This window comes from Ailuropoda melanoleuca, chromosome 8 (assembly GCF_002007445.2).
Source record: "Ailuropoda melanoleuca isolate Jingjing chromosome 8, ASM200744v2, whole genome shotgun sequence".
Lineage (NCBI taxonomy): Eukaryota > Metazoa > Chordata > Mammalia > Carnivora > Ursidae > Ailuropoda > Ailuropoda melanoleuca.
In genome coordinates, this window is record NC_048225.1 from 94,528,002 (window position 1) to 94,548,139 (window position 20,138).

General features: G+C 46.0%; 1 protein-coding gene across 2 annotated transcripts; it reads left to right on the forward strand.

Moving 5' to 3' along the window:
* The first annotated feature begins 1,018 nt into the window (after nt 1-1,018).
* On the forward strand, nt 1,019-19,399 carry IRF6 (interferon regulatory factor 6). Of its 2 annotated transcripts, XM_011228467.3 has the most exons (9): nt 1,019-1,247; nt 5,348-5,431; nt 5,997-6,173; nt 10,591-10,795; nt 11,814-11,942; nt 14,185-14,328; nt 15,396-15,788; nt 16,477-16,595; nt 17,279-19,399. In XM_011228467.3, exons 3-9 carry the CDS (start codon nt 6,000-6,002, stop codon nt 17,501-17,503), a joined length of 1,389 nt encoding a protein of 462 aa, XP_011226769.1. In that variant the 5' UTR covers nt 1,019-1,247; nt 5,348-5,431; nt 5,997-5,999; the 3' UTR covers nt 17,504-19,399. The 2 variants fall into 2 exon arrangements, with proteins under 2 accessions (XP_011226769.1, XP_019658173.1); XM_019802614.2 differs by lacking the exon at nt 5,348-5,431.
* The last annotated feature ends 739 nt before the right edge of the window (nt 19,400-20,138 follow it).

Sequence of the window (20,138 nt, forward strand, 5' to 3'; positions counted from 1 at the left end):
CCAAATCTAAGTATCTTGCTTAAGCCCCTTCCTACCTGTGCCAGCTCAGTGCCTCAGGGTCTCATGAACTGGTACAGAGCTCACTGTAAGCATGTACTCTGTAAGGACTGGGGTTCACTCTGGTGGGAAAGGAGAGGAGACTCTCATCAAACACCTGTTAGGGGACATATCGGCCCTGAATTTCAGGTAATAACAGGAGATGTCACCTCATTCTGTGAGGTGTATATACTTCTTATCCTTACACAAAAATTTCAAGTATTTATGTATCACTCAGTAAGTGCCAAAGTACTGCTTCAAATGCTTTTTAGGAAGCAATTTATTGAACGCCCACAACACCCGTTTGAGGTGGGTCTATTATTTACTTTGTTGTATGGATAAGAAACGGAGGCCCAGAGAGCTTAAGAAACTTCTCCAAGTCTGTAGTAACTGATGGAGTTGGGGTTTGAATCCTAATAGCTCCAGGGCCCATGCTTTTAATCATTACCAGATAGTGACTGGAAAAGGCAGCAAATATTATTCTCCTTGAATAGACGAGAAAAGTGAAACCAAGAAGCCAAGTAACTTACAGTTACTCGGGTCAGAGGCAGAATAAAGGCAGAATTCCTGCCCTGGAAGCCACAGGGCTTCTTCCCCCACGGGGCTAAGTGTCCTGAGTCCCTTTTCCATATGCCACTCACTTACGCAGGCCCACAGGTAGTAGGGCCAGCCCAGAATCTCTTCAACCCTTATTTGTGGTTAACTGTCTCCATACCACAGGGTAACTATGAGACAAGACGAAAGGGGAGGCACCTTCCCCACTTTAGATCTGACCTCGGTGTTTCCAAGACCACCAGCCCCGAGGCATAGGGTCCAGACGCGAGTCTGGGAATTTTCTCCGCCGGGGTTAGAAGCCGGAGAGTGAGGTGGGAAAGGGGCTGGGCGGCGCTGGGGCGCCCAGGAACACAGAGTATCCTATTTCTCGTAACCCGCCAATCCTGAACGCGAGTGGGCGTGGCCATACCTGGGAGGCGTGGCCGGACGGCAGAGGGGGCTGCGGCGTCGCAGGGCGAGGCGCTGACGTGAGTTCGGCGCACCTGAATCGGGCAGGTAAGGGCTGGTGCGGGACTGGGAGCGGAGCTCAAAGACTCTACTGCGCAAAGCCTGGTGTTGCTTGCCCAGCCGGTCAAGGAAAGCGGTGGCGGTGGGTGATCTTAACTGGGGACGTGGTTCGGAGGGACGTCTGCTTCTGGTCGCCGGATTGAGAAAAGGTGAGTCGCTAACTTCTGAACATTAGCTTGGAAGGGGGTGGGGGGTTGGGGACACACCCGCCCCTGAGTTTGTGCGGTTATGAACCTTGCTTGAGAACATCTGTTTGTTTGGGGAGACCTTCTGGGGCTGGGTGCCTGTCGCCCTGCTTTAGGTAGCTTCTGGGCGGTCCTGGTCCCGGAGCGCGGGGCCCCTCCCGAGCCCACACTTCTCTCTACTCTCTTTCCACCCCTGCCCTACCGGAGTGTGCCGCTCTCGGCCCCTACCCACCCACCATAGGATAGAGCGGCGGCGCCTCCACCCCTCCGGTCTTACGAGCTCGCTGGGCCGCTGGCCCCTGTGTCCCAAAGGGGATTTCCCAGGCCCGCGGGCCTTTGGTCCTGGTGGGTGTTTGGGGAAACGGCGATAGGACGGCCAAGAGCTCTAGCCAGTTTGTTTTTTCTCCTTTAATTTGTTTAGCAGTCAGGCCCCTATCTGGGGCCTCAGAGACACCCATGGATCTCCAAGTAGCCAAGCTTGGTGTTGGGGAGGGTGGCGCTGGGTGTGGTTGCTCCGGGGGGGGTGAGGCCCTCTTTGCCTGAAGGGGATGGAGGGTGGGTGTGGAATAATGGGGAAAGTCTCCCAGGCCTGACTAGAAAGGAGGCCTGGGGTGCCACTCTTTACAGGGAGCCTGCTTTGTAGTAAGAGGGTCATCTCTGTCCTAACCCTGCTTTCCTAGTGGATGTCGAAAGTGGAATCCAGGGAAGGGAGGGGGAGAAGGTGCTTGAGTAGGAGTTGGTGAAGGCTGGTGCTGACCCAGGAGAGTAGTTTAGGGTTAGATGTGTGCATAATGCCTGACAGCAGCACCCAGTACCTTGTAGCTCCCTCTTGCCAGCCCCCAACTTCAATCCAGCAGGGAGGAAGGGCATGGGAATTATGGCGAGAGGCATAGAATTTACCCCTAAGCAGGGCTAAACTAAATGGAGGAAAGATTGGGGAACTTGGAAGATGGCCTTAGTTCCCTCCAGGGGAGGGGAAAAAGCAGGACTACCTGGCAAGTGTGTTTTACTCTAAACCAAACCATTGGCAGCCCAATCTCCGAATCTCGGCTTTGAGGTAGTGGTGCCCCTGGAAATTAGTCTGGGCAGGGGCTCCAGAGGTGGCAGTGGGGGTGTTTATAGAGGACCTGCTCCCTGGAATGGGTGTGTGAGAGAGGACAGTCAGCGCCTTGGGGGGGTTGAAAGTATCCCTGCTCAATGCCCAGTGTGAGGGGAGAGGAGGGGTTAGCATCTTTGTTCTTTGGAGGGGTAAATACCTGTTGGAGACACAGGCCTTGAATTTCACTGGGATGGCAGCTAGAGATACCAGGGCTGAGTTCAGCTAGGCTAAGTTTCTGTGGGCATTGAGATTTGGGTGATGTGAGTGTTTTGAAAAAGAACTCTGATTTAGGTGTATTTGGGGGTGGATATCATGGAGTCTCCTCCCTAACCACATTCTTGGCCCTTCATGCTGCTGGGATCTTGTCAATATTTTGGTTTACTCTGTGAGTGTGCAGAAGGAGGGACTTGGAAGGCAGGGTATCGGGGCAGGATTCACTACTATGGTGTACTCCGACTCAGGAGCGTTGGGTCCCAGCCCCAGATGAAGCACTTTTCCGTGTCTCAGTTAACCCAGCTATAAAATGGGGATGACCATAGTACTACTTCCAGATCATGAGGATGAAATCAAACATGTTAAAGTGCATGTAAATACTGTGAAGCCTACGTAGGTAATAAAGTAGCGTTGGTATCATGGTCTCAGCAGCTGAAGGTCATCATCTTTTATACCTTCCAATGGCCAAGAAAGGTCTTAGCTTCCTGTGGTTAAAAAAATACTACTTGTAGGTTTTTTTTTTTCCTTTTTTAAAAAAATTTGTTTATTTATTTGACTGAGAGAGAGACTGAGCGAGCACAAGCAGGGGGAGCAGCAGGCAGAGGGAGAAGCAGGCTTCCCGCTGAGCAGAGGGCCCTATGTGGGGCTCGATCCCAGGATCCTGGGATCATGACCTGAGCTGAAGGCAGATGCTTAACCGACTGAGCCACCCAGGAGCCCCGTTTTTGGTTTTGTTTTTGGTTTTGTTTTGTTTTTTCATTTTATTATAAATTGAAATATCATTGTAGGAAAATGTGAATCATATACAAAAGTATATAGACAAGTATAAATTCACCCATAATCCTATCACCAGGTCACCGTTATGGATGTCTTGTTACATTGGTGTATTATTTCTTTTCCTTTTTTAAATTATATGTGTGTATGTGCATATGTATGCAAGGCAAGTTCATGTTCTGTTACAGGATGGAGATGCCACTATTGAGTCAACACTGTATGCTGTATTTTCTCCCTTAACTTCATGTTGTAAACATTTCCCTAAATCCAATAAAAATTCTCAGACACCCCGTTGTTAATGGCTGCTTAATAGGGTAGCCTATGAATATGTAATTAGCCATTTTCCTCTGTTATTTTGGTTGCTTCCAACTTTTCCCTCTCTGCCAGTTTTTAGAGCCCTAGTTACTGGGTGGCAGATAGGGGAGATCTTGGCAGACTTTCGGGAGGTTGGAGAGGGTTAGCAGCGGTGCAGGTGGGGCATGGAGGAAGGCAGGCTAGGGCGGGGTTGCTCATGTGTAGTGCCATCTTGAGAGATTGCTGAGAACCCAAGACTCTAGATCTTAATGCTCAATCTCTATGAGATTGCTTCTCCTTCCCTATCACTATGTGCAGCTCCCTGTGTTGCCTTGGTTGCTTTAATTTTTTCTTGATGAGCTGTCGATCAACTAAGATAAGCCCTTTTCTTCAAAGTCTGTGGTCCGTCAAGAACTGGATCTCACATGTCTGGCAAGCGTAGACACAGACTTACAGGTACTTCAATAGAAATTCTCAAAAGTCCCTGACGAGGCTGACCAATGTGCTGCCCATTTCCCTATTTGCTCCTCCCTTGCTCCATCCCCTTTGCAGTAGGCTGGGACTGAGAAGGAGAAGGTAGAACTTGCCCTTAGGAGAATATGCATTCTCTCCTCCTTATAAGGTAAATGTTTTCCCCCTGGTTTGATGACTTGACTTGCTGCCCTACAAAACAACCTAAACAAGGCCCAGAACATGGGGGTGGGGTGAGGTGGGGGGACAGTTGAATAGTGCATGCCAACCTCACCTGCCCACTGTGAGCTGTGCTCCCAGGCGGAAGGTTTCAGTTGCAGGACTTGTTAATTGGGTCAGAAGGCTCAGGTGAGAGCAGGTCCTGCCTTGCTCTTAAAGTGCCAGAAGCTGAGTTGGGTTTGGGTTTTCCCTGTTTGTTGGGAGTCTGGCTGGGGAAGGAAGTGGTGTTAGGGGCCACCCCCTCAGCTAAACTCCTCTGAGTGGGAGCCTTCAGCTGACTCAACTGGTTTGGTTTCTGAAGCGTGATCCAGGTGGGGACCTTCCTGGGTGGGAAGGTGACTTATTTATCTTCCTTTCCTCAGGCCGTTGTGGGGCTTGAGCAGTTCCAGTGTGGATTTCTTCGGGGAGTCCGATGGAAAACGATGTGCTTTCTCACCGACATAGTGCTGGACACGCTGTAGCTGATTAACACGTATTTGTTGAGCAGATGAGATTTTGCAGGCCTCATCTTAAGTAAAAACAAAGTAAAAGGAGAACACCAAAAAAAATCTAAACGCAACATCCCAGGCAAACAATTCTCTAGTGACCAGTTTTTCCTAAAGGCACCCAGTCTGGGCAGGCCTCTGTTTCCTGCTGTGAGTGCTGGCTGTTGCCAGATGTTATCTGCTATGCCCGTGTATTTTTATGAGAATCAATTGCAGACTTTACCCAGGCCGGCTCGCGCAACCAATGAGTTCACTGTAGCCTCTGGGGGGAGGTAAACAGACCCAAGCGGAGGAGGCCTTATGAGCAGAGCAGAGCTTGTCTTATGATTGTTTTTAGCAGTCTAGGGTGAGGAGCCGTAGCGTTTGATTATTCTTGGGCTCCTGGACTTTTCTAGACTCAGGTGCGAGAAGGGTCCTTCGAGCCTTTGTCTCCCATGTTCCCAAGTCTCCTTCCAGCCACTGGATTGTCCTGTGGATAACCAACTCAAGACCCCTTTTTCTTGGTACAGAGTCTTTGGCTGGCCCAGAGAAAGGAAAGCTGACTCCAGGCCCAGCTCTTAGGATCCCCACGGATACACTGCCTGCTCATCTCTGTAAGTGAGGACTTTGGAACCAGGACCCACCCCTTGCCTCCTCCTCTCTCACCACAATGGTGTCATTTCTTACTAAAATATTCTTGATCACCTTTAGTTGTCTTGTCTAAAAAGAAAGTGTGCTTCAAATTCTTGCCCCTATCTTTGCTGTTTCCATAACTTTTTTTTCTCCCGTCTCCTGAGGTGAGATTGAAAAGAGCAATTTCACTTTTCTTCCAAAGCCCTTGGTTCTTCAGGAAGAACTGTGTTCCAGCAGGGATGATGTCATCTTTTTTTTTTCCTGTTTCAGGATTTAAATAGAAGAAATGTGATCTACTTACATGATAAGTCTGATTTGGCTAGAACATGAAGTATAAATGGCTTGGGAATAAGAATCAAAAGAACCTTTTAACCTCTTTTCTTTTCTTCCCCACCTGGCACAGTTTATTCCCATATTTAGTTTCTTTGCTGTAATCTAATGAAACTGTAGCTCTATCATACGGGAACAGTGGCTGGGAAAAGTTCCCAGAAGCTGGCCTAATTCTCCTGCTCTTCCTACTCTTTACCCTCCCCCCCAACCCCCCAGATCATGGCCCTCCACCCCCGCAGAGTTCGGCTGAAGCCCTGGCTGGTGGCCCAGGTGGATAGTGGCCTGTACCCCGGGCTCATCTGGCTACACAGGGACTCCAAGCGCTTCCAGATTCCCTGGAAACATGCCACCCGGCATAGCCCCCAACAAGAGGAGGAAAATACCATTTTCAAGGTAAAGGACTTCTTCCACGATCTGACTTAAAATGTTTTCCAGTTCTGTCGGGGCTCTCTGGGTTTTTTTGGTTGTTGTAGTTGTTTTGTTCTGTTTTCTATTTTGGCATGAGGAATACGCTAGATCCAAAATGCTGATGCATCAGAGAGAATGTTTATGAGGGGGGTACCCAAACTTAGGCATAGTAATTTCTCTTGCTAGGGCACGTCTATGAGGCTGTTTATTCTTTCCCATTGGTTGCAGGTACTCAACTCACATCCCCAAAGATCCCAGGTGCAGTTGGCTAAACTGCAAATGACTGTATTGGTCTGGTTGTTCCAGAAGCTCCCAAGGGTCAGCAAATGACTCTTGCTCTTCATTCACTCAGGGCTCTTGCTATGAAGAGGGGTGCTTGGGCCTGGGAACGACTCTCCAGACTAGGACAGAACTACTGAGTGTTAGCAGGCTCCTCACATTGCCTGTAGGGTGGGTGTAGAGGGCCCTCTGCAAGGTTTTCTTTTGATATTAAAATATCTTGCCCCATCCATAACCTCTGCTTAAAAATTAATAGTCATTTAGTACAAGTTTTTATTCCAAGAATAAAAAGAGCTCTGATGTGAGAATTGTTGTACTTAAAACAAGATTTAATCACATGGCATTTTACAAACTGTAGTGAAGCCAAAGCTTGGTCGAAGACGGAAGTAGGCGGGAAGCTGGTCATGGGGGGGGGTGTTATGTGGTTTTGAGCTCTGGCCCCTGTGCCCCTGCTTCAGACAACGTCTCTGTGCTGGTCAGCCTTCCATCTCGTGAGTTGCTTTCATTTCTGCATCCCCAAGACACGGAGAAGTGAGTTTAGCCCTCTTTCCCTTTATAAGCTGGAAGGCATAATGAAATCCGGCCCCTACCCTGGGCCTCTCAAGGCTGATGCCCTGGGCTCTTGCTGAGATTGGATCAGAAGAGGTGGGCTCACTCCTCCAAGGAGAGCCGTCCTAGAGGTGTTTCCCGCCCAACTCGGTTATATCAGATATCGATACAAGAGGTAGAGGGAAAATTGGCCTGAGAGCACTTAGAAAGAAAGTAAATGAGCACTTTTAATTTAAAAAGTGCTAGGGAAAACATCTGTAAATTGGCCCAGCCCTAGCCCAGCTAGCCTCTGGCCATGGCCTTTGTCTGAATCTGGATTTGCCGCCGGTGGCTGGGGCTGATTCCTGAAAGCCCCACTCATGAGAGTTATCTGCGTGCTTAGGGCTTGAGAAAAAGGTGGCTGCAGGAAGCTTGTCTTATTTATATCTGTATCTCTGTTTGCAGAATGCTACAGGAGGGCCATGGAAGTCAGGAGAAGAGTGAGGGTGCTTTCACAGATCCCAAGCTCTGACAAGCCTTGGGCAGGATATGTGGGGGCGGGAAGGGGGGGACAGTAGCATTAAATGGGTGCCTGCTCTGTATCCCATGTCCATTATCTCATTTAATTCTCAGCAACTCTGTAAGGGTGGTATTACTCTCATGTTGTAGGTGCAGAGGCCGAGTCTCCGAGGAGCTAAATAACTTGCCATAATCATGCAGCCAATAAGGGGTGTGGTCAGGATTTGAACCCGGGCCTCTCTGCTCCCCCATTACCATATACCCCATTCTGACCAGGAATTAGAAGAGCTGGTTTCAAATCCTATCAATTGCATGTATGCTCTTGAGCAAGTCATATCATCTCTTTGGGCTTCAGCTTCCCATTCAGTAAAATGGGGATGAAACCAGTCTTGCCTGACTCGCAGGATTGTCGTGAGAATTGAGTGAAATAATGTGTGGGGAGGGACTCATGAATTACCATTAAAATACAGAGGTTACTTCCATTTCTGGAAGAGAAGAAGGGACCTGCATAGTGACCTGAGTGTCAGAAGCAAGACTCAGAATGGGTTTGAGTACGTCATTTTCATAAATCGCAGTGATTGCCATGTGGTGGGTACCACCCTCTGCTGCACCATTGGAGTGGGCCCTGAGAAGGAATGGCTGTGTTGTGAGCAAGACGGCTGGGGCTGTGGTTCTGGCTTAGTCTGGCTGCTCTCCACGGAGGGGCAGGGATTTAGGGAGCCACAGAAATATGTCGACCTGTGCCAAAGTCAGCACAGCCCAAGCCAGCTGGGTGGGGCTAGCATGGGAGTGGGCACGGGATCAAATAAACGGAAGGGAATATGTGGTGAGGTAGCAGTCAGGTACCACCAGGCACAACTGGATATGTGCTTTTCAGATACTGCAGACCAATGACATTGAAATCCCCTGTAGGGAGCTGGATGGAATGGTGTCAACACAGCCACCTCGGGCAGCACCACTTTGTCTGACCTCTTCATTCTGTACTGCAAAATGAATGCAGGTGCCCCCAAGTCTAAGAAGTGAGCCTGAATTAGAAGAGAAGGATTTATTTTTTTTTATTTTTTATTATGTTAGTCACCATACAGTACATCATTAGTTTTTGATGTAGTGTTCCATGATTCATTGTTTGCATATAACACCCAATGCTCCATGCAGTACATGCCCTCCTTAATACCCATCACCGGCCTAGCCCAATCCCCCACCCCTCTCCCCTCTGAAGCCCTCAGTTTGTTTCCCAGAGTCCATAGTCTCTCGTGGTTCATTCCCCCTTCTGTTTACCACCCCTTCATTCTTCCCTTCCTTCTACCGATCTCCCTGCTATTCCTTATGTTCCACAAATGAGTGAAACCATATGATAATTGTCTTTCTCTGCTTGACTTATTTCACTTAGCATAATTTCCTCCAGTCCTGTCCATGTTGCTGCAAATGTTGGGTAGTCGTTCTTTCTGATGGCTGAGTAATATTCCATTGTATATATGGACCACATCTTCTTTATCCATTCGTCTATTGAAGGGCATCTCGGCTCCTTCCACAATTTAGCTGTTGTGGACAATGCTGCTATGAACATTGGGGTGCATATGGCCCTTCTCTAGAAGAGAAGGATTTAAATTTGTATTGGAAGACACTTCCTCATGATCATCAGGCTCTGGGGGGGGGGCGGTGACTGACGGAGATAGAGATCTCAAAGGATGGGGCAGAAAATTTCCATTTCAGCTTGAGGTCAGAAGCAGAGGCAGGGAGTCGGGACTGGACACGTGCCCTGTCTGCTTGAACGAGCTGAGGTGTGCTTCCTGGTCTCGAGGACTCTGCTAATGACATCCCCCTTTTCTGCATCAAACACAACGTCCTGAAGAAAGCATTGAAATCTGAGATTATGTTAGCAGTGGGGGAGAGTGGATATCCCATGGGCAGAAACATACATGCCTTTGGACCCAGAAACTGAAAACCAAAGAGGAGGAGCCAAAGTGGTTTTAGCTCATGCCGCCAGCCGCTGGTGTTTGCAGCAAAGTATTTCCAATGAAGTGGGACTTTGAGGAACTAGGGAAGGGCAGGGGGTGGGGTTTCTTCGGACATGGGGCCAGCTGAATAAGGCCCTCCACCTCCAGTTGAACTCCCAGACTATGCTGCCTTGCCCTCCTCCAGGCTGTTACTCCTAAAGGCACTTGTTTTCTACAATTATTTATGCATCAGATTGAAGAATGTAGGGGGAGGGAACACCAAGGCCAAGCTCTTCATATCACATGCTGTCTCCCTTTGTCTTATTATATAAGTAATTAATGTGAAAAACAAGTCAAAAAAAATTTTACCTGTAATCCTGCTATCCAAAGTTACCCTTAGCATTCTGGTGTATACAGTGGATGCCTGGACAGCATGAGTTGAAACTACACAGGTCCACTTATTTATTTAGTTTAAGTTTATTTATTTATTTAAATAATCTCTATACCTGAACTCACAATCTGGAGATCAAGAGCTGCATGCTTTTCTGACTGAGCCAGCCAGGCACCCCTGCACCAGTCCACTTATGTGCAGATTTTTTTTTCAATAAATACAGTAATATAAATTATATTTTCTCTTCCTTATGATTTTCCTAATAGAATTTTCTTTTCTCTGGCTTACTTTAAGAATGTAGTCTATAATATACAAAATATGTGTTAATCAACTGTTAACAGTAAGATAGTTAAGTTTTGGGGAGTCAAAAATATGTGGATTTTTGACAGTGCAGGGGGTCAGTATTCCTGACCCCTGTATTGTTCAAGGGTGAACTGTCTTTTTTCCAGACTTTTCTTTATTTTCAACCCTTATTATAGCCACTCTTGACAGGTGGTGCTGGCACCAACAGTTGAGATAATGCTCCTCCTCTCAAAAAGACCGTGTTTGCACATGGCTTAATTTCCCTCGGGCCCTGCCTGGCCTGGTCCTGAGGGTGGTGCTTCCTGCTGCAGGCTCTGTAAATGGGGTTGGGATGGCGGGGCAGTCAGGCAGGGGTGTGTGTGCATGTGTATATGAGAGAGGGTGAGCACACTTGGCAGTGTTTCTGGGCAACGGCAGGCATTCACTGCGGTTTCCTGTTCCTCAGGCCTGGGCTGTGGAGACAGGGAAGTACCAGGAAGGGGTGGATGACCCTGACCCAGCTAAATGGAAGGCCCAGCTCCGCTGTGCTCTCAACAAGAGCAGGGAATTCAACCTGATGTACGATGGCACCAAGGAAGTACCCATGAACCCAGTGAAGATATATCAAGTGTGTGACATCCCCCAGCCTCAGGGATCAATCATTAACCCAGGTGAGCCCCAGCTGCTGGCGGGACAGGTGGACAGTTAGCCAGGTTCTGGGCTGGACTCTTAAAGAGATAATTGACTTGAACATTGCTTACAAAGTTTAGTTACAAAGCAAGAAAGCCTTTCCCTAGGAAGGACCCAGAGACCCAAAGATATAGTCAGCAAAATCTTCTTGTTCACTTAAGGGAATAGTTACTAGCCCGACTGTTTAAAGCATGAGAAAGTAGAGGGAGTATAGAGTCCTACTGTAGAAAGAGCTTCCCTTGGGACTCAACACTGAGAGGAGAGGTCAAGTGATTTCAAAGATGGAGGACTTAAAACTTAGGAGGTTTGAGTTCCAAACCTGGCTCTTATCACTTTGCTCCTTGTCAGACATGGAATCAAGTCATTTGAACTTTGAGCCTCAGTTTCTTCAGTGGTAAAATCTGGGCTCTCATCTTTCCTGCCTACCTCAAAGACTATTGTAAGACCCAATTGACATGACATTTAAAAGCTATTAAGTTCCCTTTGTAAATGTTGGATGAGTGATTATTTAATTTGTAGGGTACTTTTTCAAGAGAATACCACCTGATCCTCCTATTTACCCCATGCTTAGCAAATACCAAGAGCCAGGTAACTTAGACTTGTCCTCCAATGGATCTAGTGAGGCCCTGCCAAGAGGGAAGGGCTGCCCTCACATTAAGCTTACAAAGGGGAGAAGTTGGTGTTCTTGAGTCCTTAAAAGGAATGCTAATGTGTAGCAAGACATTTAAAGTAGGAATTAAGAAATTTCTAGGGAAGGGGATAGGGTCTGCAGCTCCTGGGTAGGGGAGGGGAAGAGAGCTTACATTAGAGCTCAGTAGGAGGAGGTAGAGCCAGAGGTTACCACTCTTTTGGGATAGGGCATTAGGGGTGCACACTGAAACCAGGGGAGCCTCTGTACTACCAATAATAGTACCTAGCCTGTACAGTGGATCAGCTGCAAGGATGACAGTGCAACACTAGCAGCTCACTTGCAGGCTTCTCTGTCCGTTTCTTGGTTAGGATCCACTGGATCTGCTCCTTGGGATGAGAAGGATAATGATGTAGATGAAGAAGATGAGGAAGATGAGCTTGATCAGTCACAACACCATGTTCCCATCCAGGACACCTTCCCCTTCCTGAACATCAATGGTGAGTGGGGGTGGTAGGTGGTAGAGAAGAATGAAGAGGATGGAACGGGCTTTGACTTGGCAACTACTGAGTGACCCCTCAGCCCCTACTGCACTGGGAGCAGTGACAAGGCCCTGCGGCCAAGCTGCTGGTCTACTAGCAAGTAGGGGTCACAGATGAGGGAACTCTGCTGGCCCAGTTATCCCAGTGGGCGGCTTCCAGGCATAGAGAACGTCTTCTGAATCTAAGAGATAATTCAGAGAAATTAAACAAATTCATTCTCAATCCCACATACAAGTCAGTTGTTATAAATTTCACTGATTTCCTTGAGGCCACGTGTAGATATTATTTTGACAAATTATAGATAAGCTCTTCCACTGTTTCCCTTGGTATAAATTTTGTGTCATTTTCTTAACAGAGTCTGCCCTGCTAAGGCTAGATCATGGGAAACTTGTGGTTTCTACACCTCTTAATACTAGGCTTTGATAGAATTTATCTGCAAGAGACTTTTTGCTTCTTCTATGAACTCTTTGAATTCAGCTTCCTGGGAAAAATGAGTTGAGAGGCTGGAAGGTCACTGTGACAGAGCAGGTACTGACTCTCCAGTGCACATTCTGAGAATGCGCAAACCCAAGGTGCAGTGCTCTTCAGCATCTCCACTTGATCTGTCCACCGGAATGCTCCTAGCTGAGAAGGTCGTCACTGCGTTTCTAGTTCCATCTGGCTGCTATGGGTCAAATAAGAACTTGTGCCACTTAGAAGATTTATCAAGATGATTCCTTTGGGATTTTGGAGTCCCCTACTTTAGGTCATTTCCCTTACCTTTGAGAATCAGGAAATGACTCTTATTATCTGTCCACTTGCCCTCCTTCACTTAACCGGCCATTTATATCTTTACAACCAAGTGATGAGTTAAGAAAAATGTCATTGAAAATTAAAAAAACTAAAAGAAGAATATCATTGAGCTCCTTCAGGTCAATATTGCCACATGCTACATTCCCATTTAGTGATTTGAGTTGGACATCTGTAAATATGAGATCCTTTCCCAAATCCTTGGCTGACTCATTCTATTATTTTCACCCCTTAAAAGGATGCGACCTATTTCCAGGATCCTGATTTCCTATTTCTGTTCATGTTTTACTCAAGTGAATGTTGTGTGGCCTTATATTATGGGTTGCTTTGGATCCTTTTTGGGAAGATGTGGTATATCTATTTTAAAAGTAGGGGTACTCGGGTGGCTCAGTCAGTTGGGTGTCCGACTCTTGATTTCAATTCATGTCATGATCTCAGGGTCCTGGGATTGAGCCCCAAGTTGGGCTCCCTGCTCAGGGGGGTCTGCTTGAGGATTCACTCTCTCTCTCCCTTTGCCCCTCCCCCCATTTGTGCACTTGCTGTTTCTCAAATAAATAAATCTTTAAAAATAAAAAAATAAAAACAAAAAAGTAAAATGGGTATGTAGATTTAACCAGGCTTTTGCATGAAGGGTCAAAGAAACATTAACTTCTATGATTTCAGAGCTGTTGGGGCAGAGGAAGAAGAATTGTTGAAGAATAGATGCCTAAGAGGTGAGGCTAGGAAGAGAAATCTGTAGACTTTGGAGTGAACCAACTTTGAGAATAGCAAGAAAATAGGATGGGTATTTCATTTTCTTTCTTAAAAGCTTTAACTGGATACTTTTAAATAAATATTGGTCTTACATGGTTTAAAATTCATAATGGTACAAAAAGGTAATCAGTTGAAAGGTTTTCCTTCCTTTTTGTCTCTGAACCCCCCTTTGTTTTCCCTGGAAGAAACTGATGCTTTCAGATTTTTGGGTATCCTTCCAGATGCTTTGTGCATGTGAAAGTATTTGTTTGCTTTTAATGGAATTTCTAGACAGAGCTAATCAGCTAATTCAATTGAGTTCATTTTATAGAAGACAACCAACTTTGTAATTGCTGGGGTGAAAATCTGTGACAGGGAACCTTTTATTATTGCTTATTCTAATATAACCCCAGAGAAAACTCACATGTCTAGTAATCTTCACCAAAATGCACATTTTCAGAACTATGAGTTTCTGGGAGAACTAATATGATTAGGACGTAGAAGCAGGGGAACTTTATTTCTTATTGTGTTAGTTGTGGGAATCATTGATGGGCTGCCACACTGAGTCATAGTCAGTGTTTGATTCTTGTCTATTGACCTTGTTAGGTTTTAAAGCCCCAAGCTAGGCGATGTACATACGTGGTTCCCCTGCCTGCTCACGCACATCTTTCTGTTCTAGGTTCTCCCATGGCACCAGCCAGTGTGGGCAACTGCAGCCCTGAAGCAGTGTGGCCCAAAACTGAACCTCTGGAAATAGATGTACCCCAGGCACCTATACAGCCCTTCTATAGCTCTCCAGAGCTGTGGATCAGCTCTCTCCCAAGTAAGTGGGATCTTTCTAGCTGGGTCTTCAGCTCCTATTACAGTCCCTTCCCTGCCCCACCTTCTGCCTCCATTTCTTTGCCATGTATAGAATAGCTACCTGCCCTATAGGCAGCCTCTGTGTCTGGTTCCTGGCTGGCCAATGAGTCATCAGGGAAGAAGTAAAGAAACATTAGTTCATATCTACCTGCCCATGGGGATGCTCTGATCAGTTGCAGCTCAAGGTTACTCACCTCTTAGGTGGGTGGAAAGCCTGGGTTAATCAGTTTGGCTAGGGGATCTGGGCATAAGGGCAGTTGAGGGATAGGAAGATTAATGGCCATGGATTTGATCAAGAAGGTTTTGGATTTTGAGGGGCTTTTGGAAGAGAGAAAATCTCTCTGAATTGAGCACAAATTGATCTCAATGAAGAATCAATGTCACTGCCCCATCTCCCTTTCACACTCTACATGGTGGTAGTGGGGATGGGGTGGAGGGGGGGGGGATGTGAGTGTTGGTATTTTGTCCAAAAGGCTAATAGCTTTCATAAGACCTATAGGGTTCAATTGAGGCTTGATGAGTGAAAATTTACTTTGCCATGAGCTGTGTCCTTTTATGGTAAATTATTAGAACAAATCCACAGAGTGTGCATGTGTGTAATTTTCAGAAAGACAAGACAGCTTGGTATTTTTTCTTATTCTTCTAATTTCTTTAAAAATGAGCCAAAAATGAGACACAAACCAGATACATTAGTTTTTAGCTGCTTCCAATGCCTACTGATGTGAAGACTCAGTCAGTATAAATGAGGAGACCAGACCCAGAAGTTTGCTTGGAGAAATTCTAGCCCTTAGGGTGTAATGATTAAACAGAGATAGTATATGTGGACCTTGAACTGTCTGCTTCTAAGGCAGCCTTTTGAGTGAATATTACAGGATAGGTTGATGTCTTCCTTTGTTACAGGAAGGGTAACTGGTAGTGACCTTCCTGAATGTTGGTTGAAAGGTGGCTTGATCTTGATGGACTTGCATGAGTCTCGGGAATAGACAGAGCATTAAAGCAGAACTCTCACTGTCCTCTCTCACCTTGTAGTGACTGACCTGGACATCAAGTTTCAGTACCGTGGAAAGGAATATGGGCAGACCATGACCGTGAGCAACCCCCAGGGCTGCCGGCTCTTCTATGGGGACCTGGGTCCCATGCCTGACCAAGAGGAGCTCTTTGGTCCTGTCAGCCTGGAGCAGGTCAAGTTCCCTGGTCCAGAGCATATCACCAATGAGAAGCAGAAGCTGTTCACCAGTAAGCTGCTAGATGTCATGGACAGAGGACTGATCCTGGAGGTCAGCGGTCATGCCATTTATGCCATCAGGCTGTGCCAGTGCAAGGTGTACTGGTCTGGGCCATGTGCCCCATCGCTTGTTGCCCCCAACCTGATTGAGAGACAAAAGAAGGTCAAACTATTTTGCCTAGAAACATTCCTTAGTGGTAAGTCTTTTTCAGAAGGTGGGTGGTTGGGAATTTCTCCCCAAAAGTAGGTTTTCCACCTTCCCTACCCGCTTTCCTAGATCTGCAAAGATCTTAACAAAAAACTCCTGGAGGAAGTGAAGGTAGAAGAGAACCTTAGTTCTGGAAATGAAAGTGGCCTGGGCAACAAAGAAGGGCATTCCACTCCAAAGCTATGTACTTGGAAACTATTTTTAGATTGGTTATGGCTCCTTTAGTGGTAGAAGAGGGACACAGCCTTGTCATTACTGCCAAATACCACCAGTGCCACCTTAACTTTGGAAGTTGGCTTCATCATAATCAGCAAAACATATTCTTCTCATTTGGGAAATATCTGGGTGGCAAATTCAAGCAGACAAATTTAGGGAGAACACTGAGATGTGGATTTTATAATATAATTTGAACCCCAGGTCTAGTTCAGTGATATCCAGTAGAACCCTCTGACATGATAAAAGTGTTCTTTATTTGTGTTGTCCACAAAAGACCACATGGGGCAATTAAGCACATAAATGTGGCTCATATGACTAAGGAACTATTTAATTTTAATTAATTTAAATGTAATAGCCACATGTGGCTAGTGACCACTATATTGGACAGCATAGAAGATGGTATTTACTGAGTGGATATGGAATGGCCCAGTACGCCAAACTTGCTCTTCCACCTTCTGCAGATCTCATTGCCCACCAGAAAGGACAGATAGAGAAGCAGCCACCATTTGAGATCTACTTATGCTTTGGGGAAGAATGGCCAGATGGGAAACCCCTGGAAAGGAAACTCATCTTGGTTCAGGTGAGGATATAAAGATGTATCAACAACTCTTTGCCTGTTTACCAGTGCTTTAGCCCCCAGGACTAGGGTTGTGCTGAGCAAAGATCCATCAGCATGTGTGCATTTTAATCCCATCAGATAGAACAGCGGACTCAAGCTTTGTATATTGTAAGAACCAAGTAGGTCCTATCAAAGTAGGATCAAACTGGAACACACAGGGTCCTCAAAGTGGATGACTGGCTTAGTGAAGACCTTATCTTGCATTCTCTTACTGACATTAGAGTCTTTCTGAAACCTAACAGGATATGATCCTTTCCAGTTCTTTTAGAAAAACCTTTTGAGTTGCTTTTAAGAATGTAACCTTACTTTAGTAAGTGGCAGCAAGACCACTTGGGTTTGGTCCCTGGACTTGTAGAAAAGATAGTCAACAGATGAAATGTGGGTAAGTCTTACTAAATAAGCAGCTGTTTATTTAGGCATGTGATGCAATGAAACATATAGGTTCTCTACCTTCATTTGAACCAAATTCTAGAGTGAACCTTAGCAGGATGGTCCAGAGAGAAGAAGGCATACCCTGTATCTAGACATAAGGGTTGGGGGCTTCCCTGGGGCCTCACTAGTTTTTTCTATCATCTTGAGTCCCTCTTGCTATTTGAAAATCCCTTCTCTTCAGTGGATACCTGTGTGCTCTGTGTCCTGAACAGGTCATTCCAGTGGTCGCTCGGATGATCTACGAGATGTTTTCTGGTGATTTTACACGGTCCTTTGACAGTGGCAGTGTCCGCCTGCAGATCTCAACTCCAGACATCAAAGATAACATCGTTGCTCAACTGAAGCAGCTGTACCGCATCCTCCAAACCCAAGAGAGCTGGCAGCCCATGCACCCCACCCCCAGCATGCAACTGCCCGCTGCCCTGCCAGCCCAGTAGTCACGAATGCCATCTTTTTTACAATATTGTACATACTGGTATTTTTTATTATTCAGATTTAACCAGCTTTTAAACCTCTTCTTTCTAACAATATTAGTGGCCTCCAATTCTCCACGTATGCCTGGCTTTTCAAGTTGATTTAATTTATGGAAAAAATCACCCTTTGTATTCTTCCTTTCTTTTTTTAAACCTCCCAATATTAGTGTAATATAGTAGAGGGAGATTTGGCCTGGGACTTTGGACACCAGCGTTCTAGCTGCAGCTCTGCTTCAGTGGTGTGACCTTGAACCACCAAGTCATTTAACCTCTAGGGTTCAGATTCATTATTGTAAAACGAAGGGGTTGAAACAATGCTTGAAATAATGCCAGTTAAAACTCTGACCTGATGACTTCATTCTACTTGTACAAGGCAAAACTGCCTGGAACAGAACCCCTCTGCATTGTTCTTGCCCCGCATTTTTTGCTTGCTTTCATTAAAGTTCCCTCAAGCACTGATTTGTCCAAGATTGATCTCCGTTTGACCTGTTCTGCTAGTATAGTAAGCTGGCTCCCTGACGGGGTAAGTGAGAGGGAGGGGAGCTGGCTGGTTGCCTAGGAACCAAGCTTGATATCTAAATAGAAATAGGTGCCAAAGTCTGAAAGTCACCTGGTCTGTGGAGTAAAAGCTCATAAACTGAGCTCCTAAAGGGATCTGTCAACAGAAGGCCTAGGGACTCTGCAGAGTTGGTTGTCAGGTGTTTACCTTGCCACCACTCAAATAACACTGTATGTGTGGTAGATGGGAGTATATGACTCAGTGGTACCTTTCAGACAGGATAGAGCTCTTTTTCTTTTTTCTTCTTTGAGGAAGAGCTGGGGGTGAGCTGGGCATCTAGGTTAAACTGACTAAAAAAGGGGCAGTTCCTTCTTGTTTGGAAACTTTTACAGTCTTACTATCATTTGGATGTTTTGCAGTTGAAAAATGGGGTATTCAGGGTGAAGGAGGTTGGGGCAGTGCTCTTCTGCAGAAGGCTCATCTGGCTCAAATCTGCTTGACTCCCTTTTTGTGGAGGTAGCTGGGGGTGGACTACTTGGGTGAAGAGTGGTGTAGAACATTGTAGCTATGGCTGCCACAGACTGGTCTTATCTATTAACTTTTGCTCTGTCTCTCATCTTTTTGTCCTACCCCCCAATCTTAAAAAAAAAAAAAAAAGTATAATTTAAACTCCAAGACCTAAATGGAAAGCAAGATGTTAATCTCTGGTAGCAGGCCCCTAATGCTCTTGAATACTGATGCCTCTCTGTGCCAGGCAGTTATAAGAAAACCCATGTCTAGTGTGCTACCCTTAAAGTAGGCCATCCCCTACTTGCTACTGAAGTTGAGCTAGCCAAAATATCAGGTAGCTTCAAAAGCCGTAAGCTCAGTTCAGTTACAGGTGGCAGTGGGACTTATTTAGAATGCTGAAGCTGTGGTTTTAGGGTCTCTAAGGGATGTAGTGGGATCTGCTGTTACTAAAGTATGACCAAGAGAAATCCGAGTAAATGTCAGGTGCTCAGCTGTGAGCAGGAGTTGCGTTTCTAGAGACCAGGAATCATGCAAGGTATAGAAACTTTGTGGTTTTTTGGTCATTTTATTGATTGGGTAACGTGAAGGATTTCGTTTTGGTGTCTGGCTAACTCTGTGTGTAACTGCACAGCTCAAAGTTAAAAAGAACCCACTGTAGGTAAATTGGGGGGACAACTGCTAGATCTGGGTAGTCCTTTTCCCTTATGCTGTGAGAGGCTAACAGCCAGGCTTTCCATCTGAACGGGGGTCCAGATAATATGAGCTGGCAAAAGGTGATGAGGACTGTGTTCTGAAGGGTCAATATGGATCAAAGTATAGTATGTGACCATAATAAAAAGTTTATAAAGATGCCACAGGAATGGATGAGTGGTTTTATGTAGTCCTAACTAGAGAGCCCAGTTTCTTCCATGTTTTTTATTGTTTTCAGAATGCTGGGAGAGGAGCGCCCGGGTGGCTCAGTGGTTAAGTGTCAGACTCTTGATTTTGGCTCAGGTCATGACCTCAGGGTGATGAGACTGAGCCCCATGTTGGGCTCCACGCTTAGTGGGGAGTCTGCTTGAGATTCTCTTTCTTCCTCTTCCCCCCCCCCACTCACTCATTTTCTCTCAAATAATAACTACATCTTTAAAAAAAAAAAAGTATGCTGGGTGAGTGCATGCAGGGCTGTTCACTCATCTCCCTCAGTGCCCCTTCTCTGATCCTGATGGACAGATAGATACCAGGTTCCCTTTCTTTCTTGGAGAGTGTTACCTCCTTTGGTGACTATACCACACACTCTCTGTGTGGTCTACTTTCTTGCCTCTACCTTGCTTAAGAGTGGAAGGAGAATTAGATGGTGTCACTAGCTCTTTTTGTTCTCTGTCCACCCCACCAAACTGGATTAGCTCAAAGTTAAAACACTATAGGTAAATTGGGAGGGCAATTTTGGATCTGGGCTTGTTCCTTCCCCATATAATTAGGTCTCTGGTTATATGTATATGTTCCCATATCATTCTAAACTTCCTTTTTCAGAATAATCAATTCCCTTGTAATTGCTCAGCATCTGTGTCCAAGCTGACTACAAACTCGCTGAAGGTAGGGACTGTTTGT

Excerpts from the sequence above, each read along its gene's own strand:
- IRF6 (XM_011228467.3), top strand. The coding sequence starts at position 6,000 with ATGGCCCTCCACCCCCGCAGAGTTCGGCTGAAGCCCTGGCTGGTGGCC. Across the intron at positions 11,943-14,184 it reads CCCCTTCCTGAACATCAATG|GTTCTCCCATGGCACCAGCC; the intron begins GTGAGTGGGGGT and ends TTTCTGTTCTAG. Across the intron at positions 15,789-16,476 it reads CCTAGAAACATTCCTTAGTG|ATCTCATTGCCCACCAGAAA; the intron begins GTAAGTCTTTTT and ends CACCTTCTGCAG.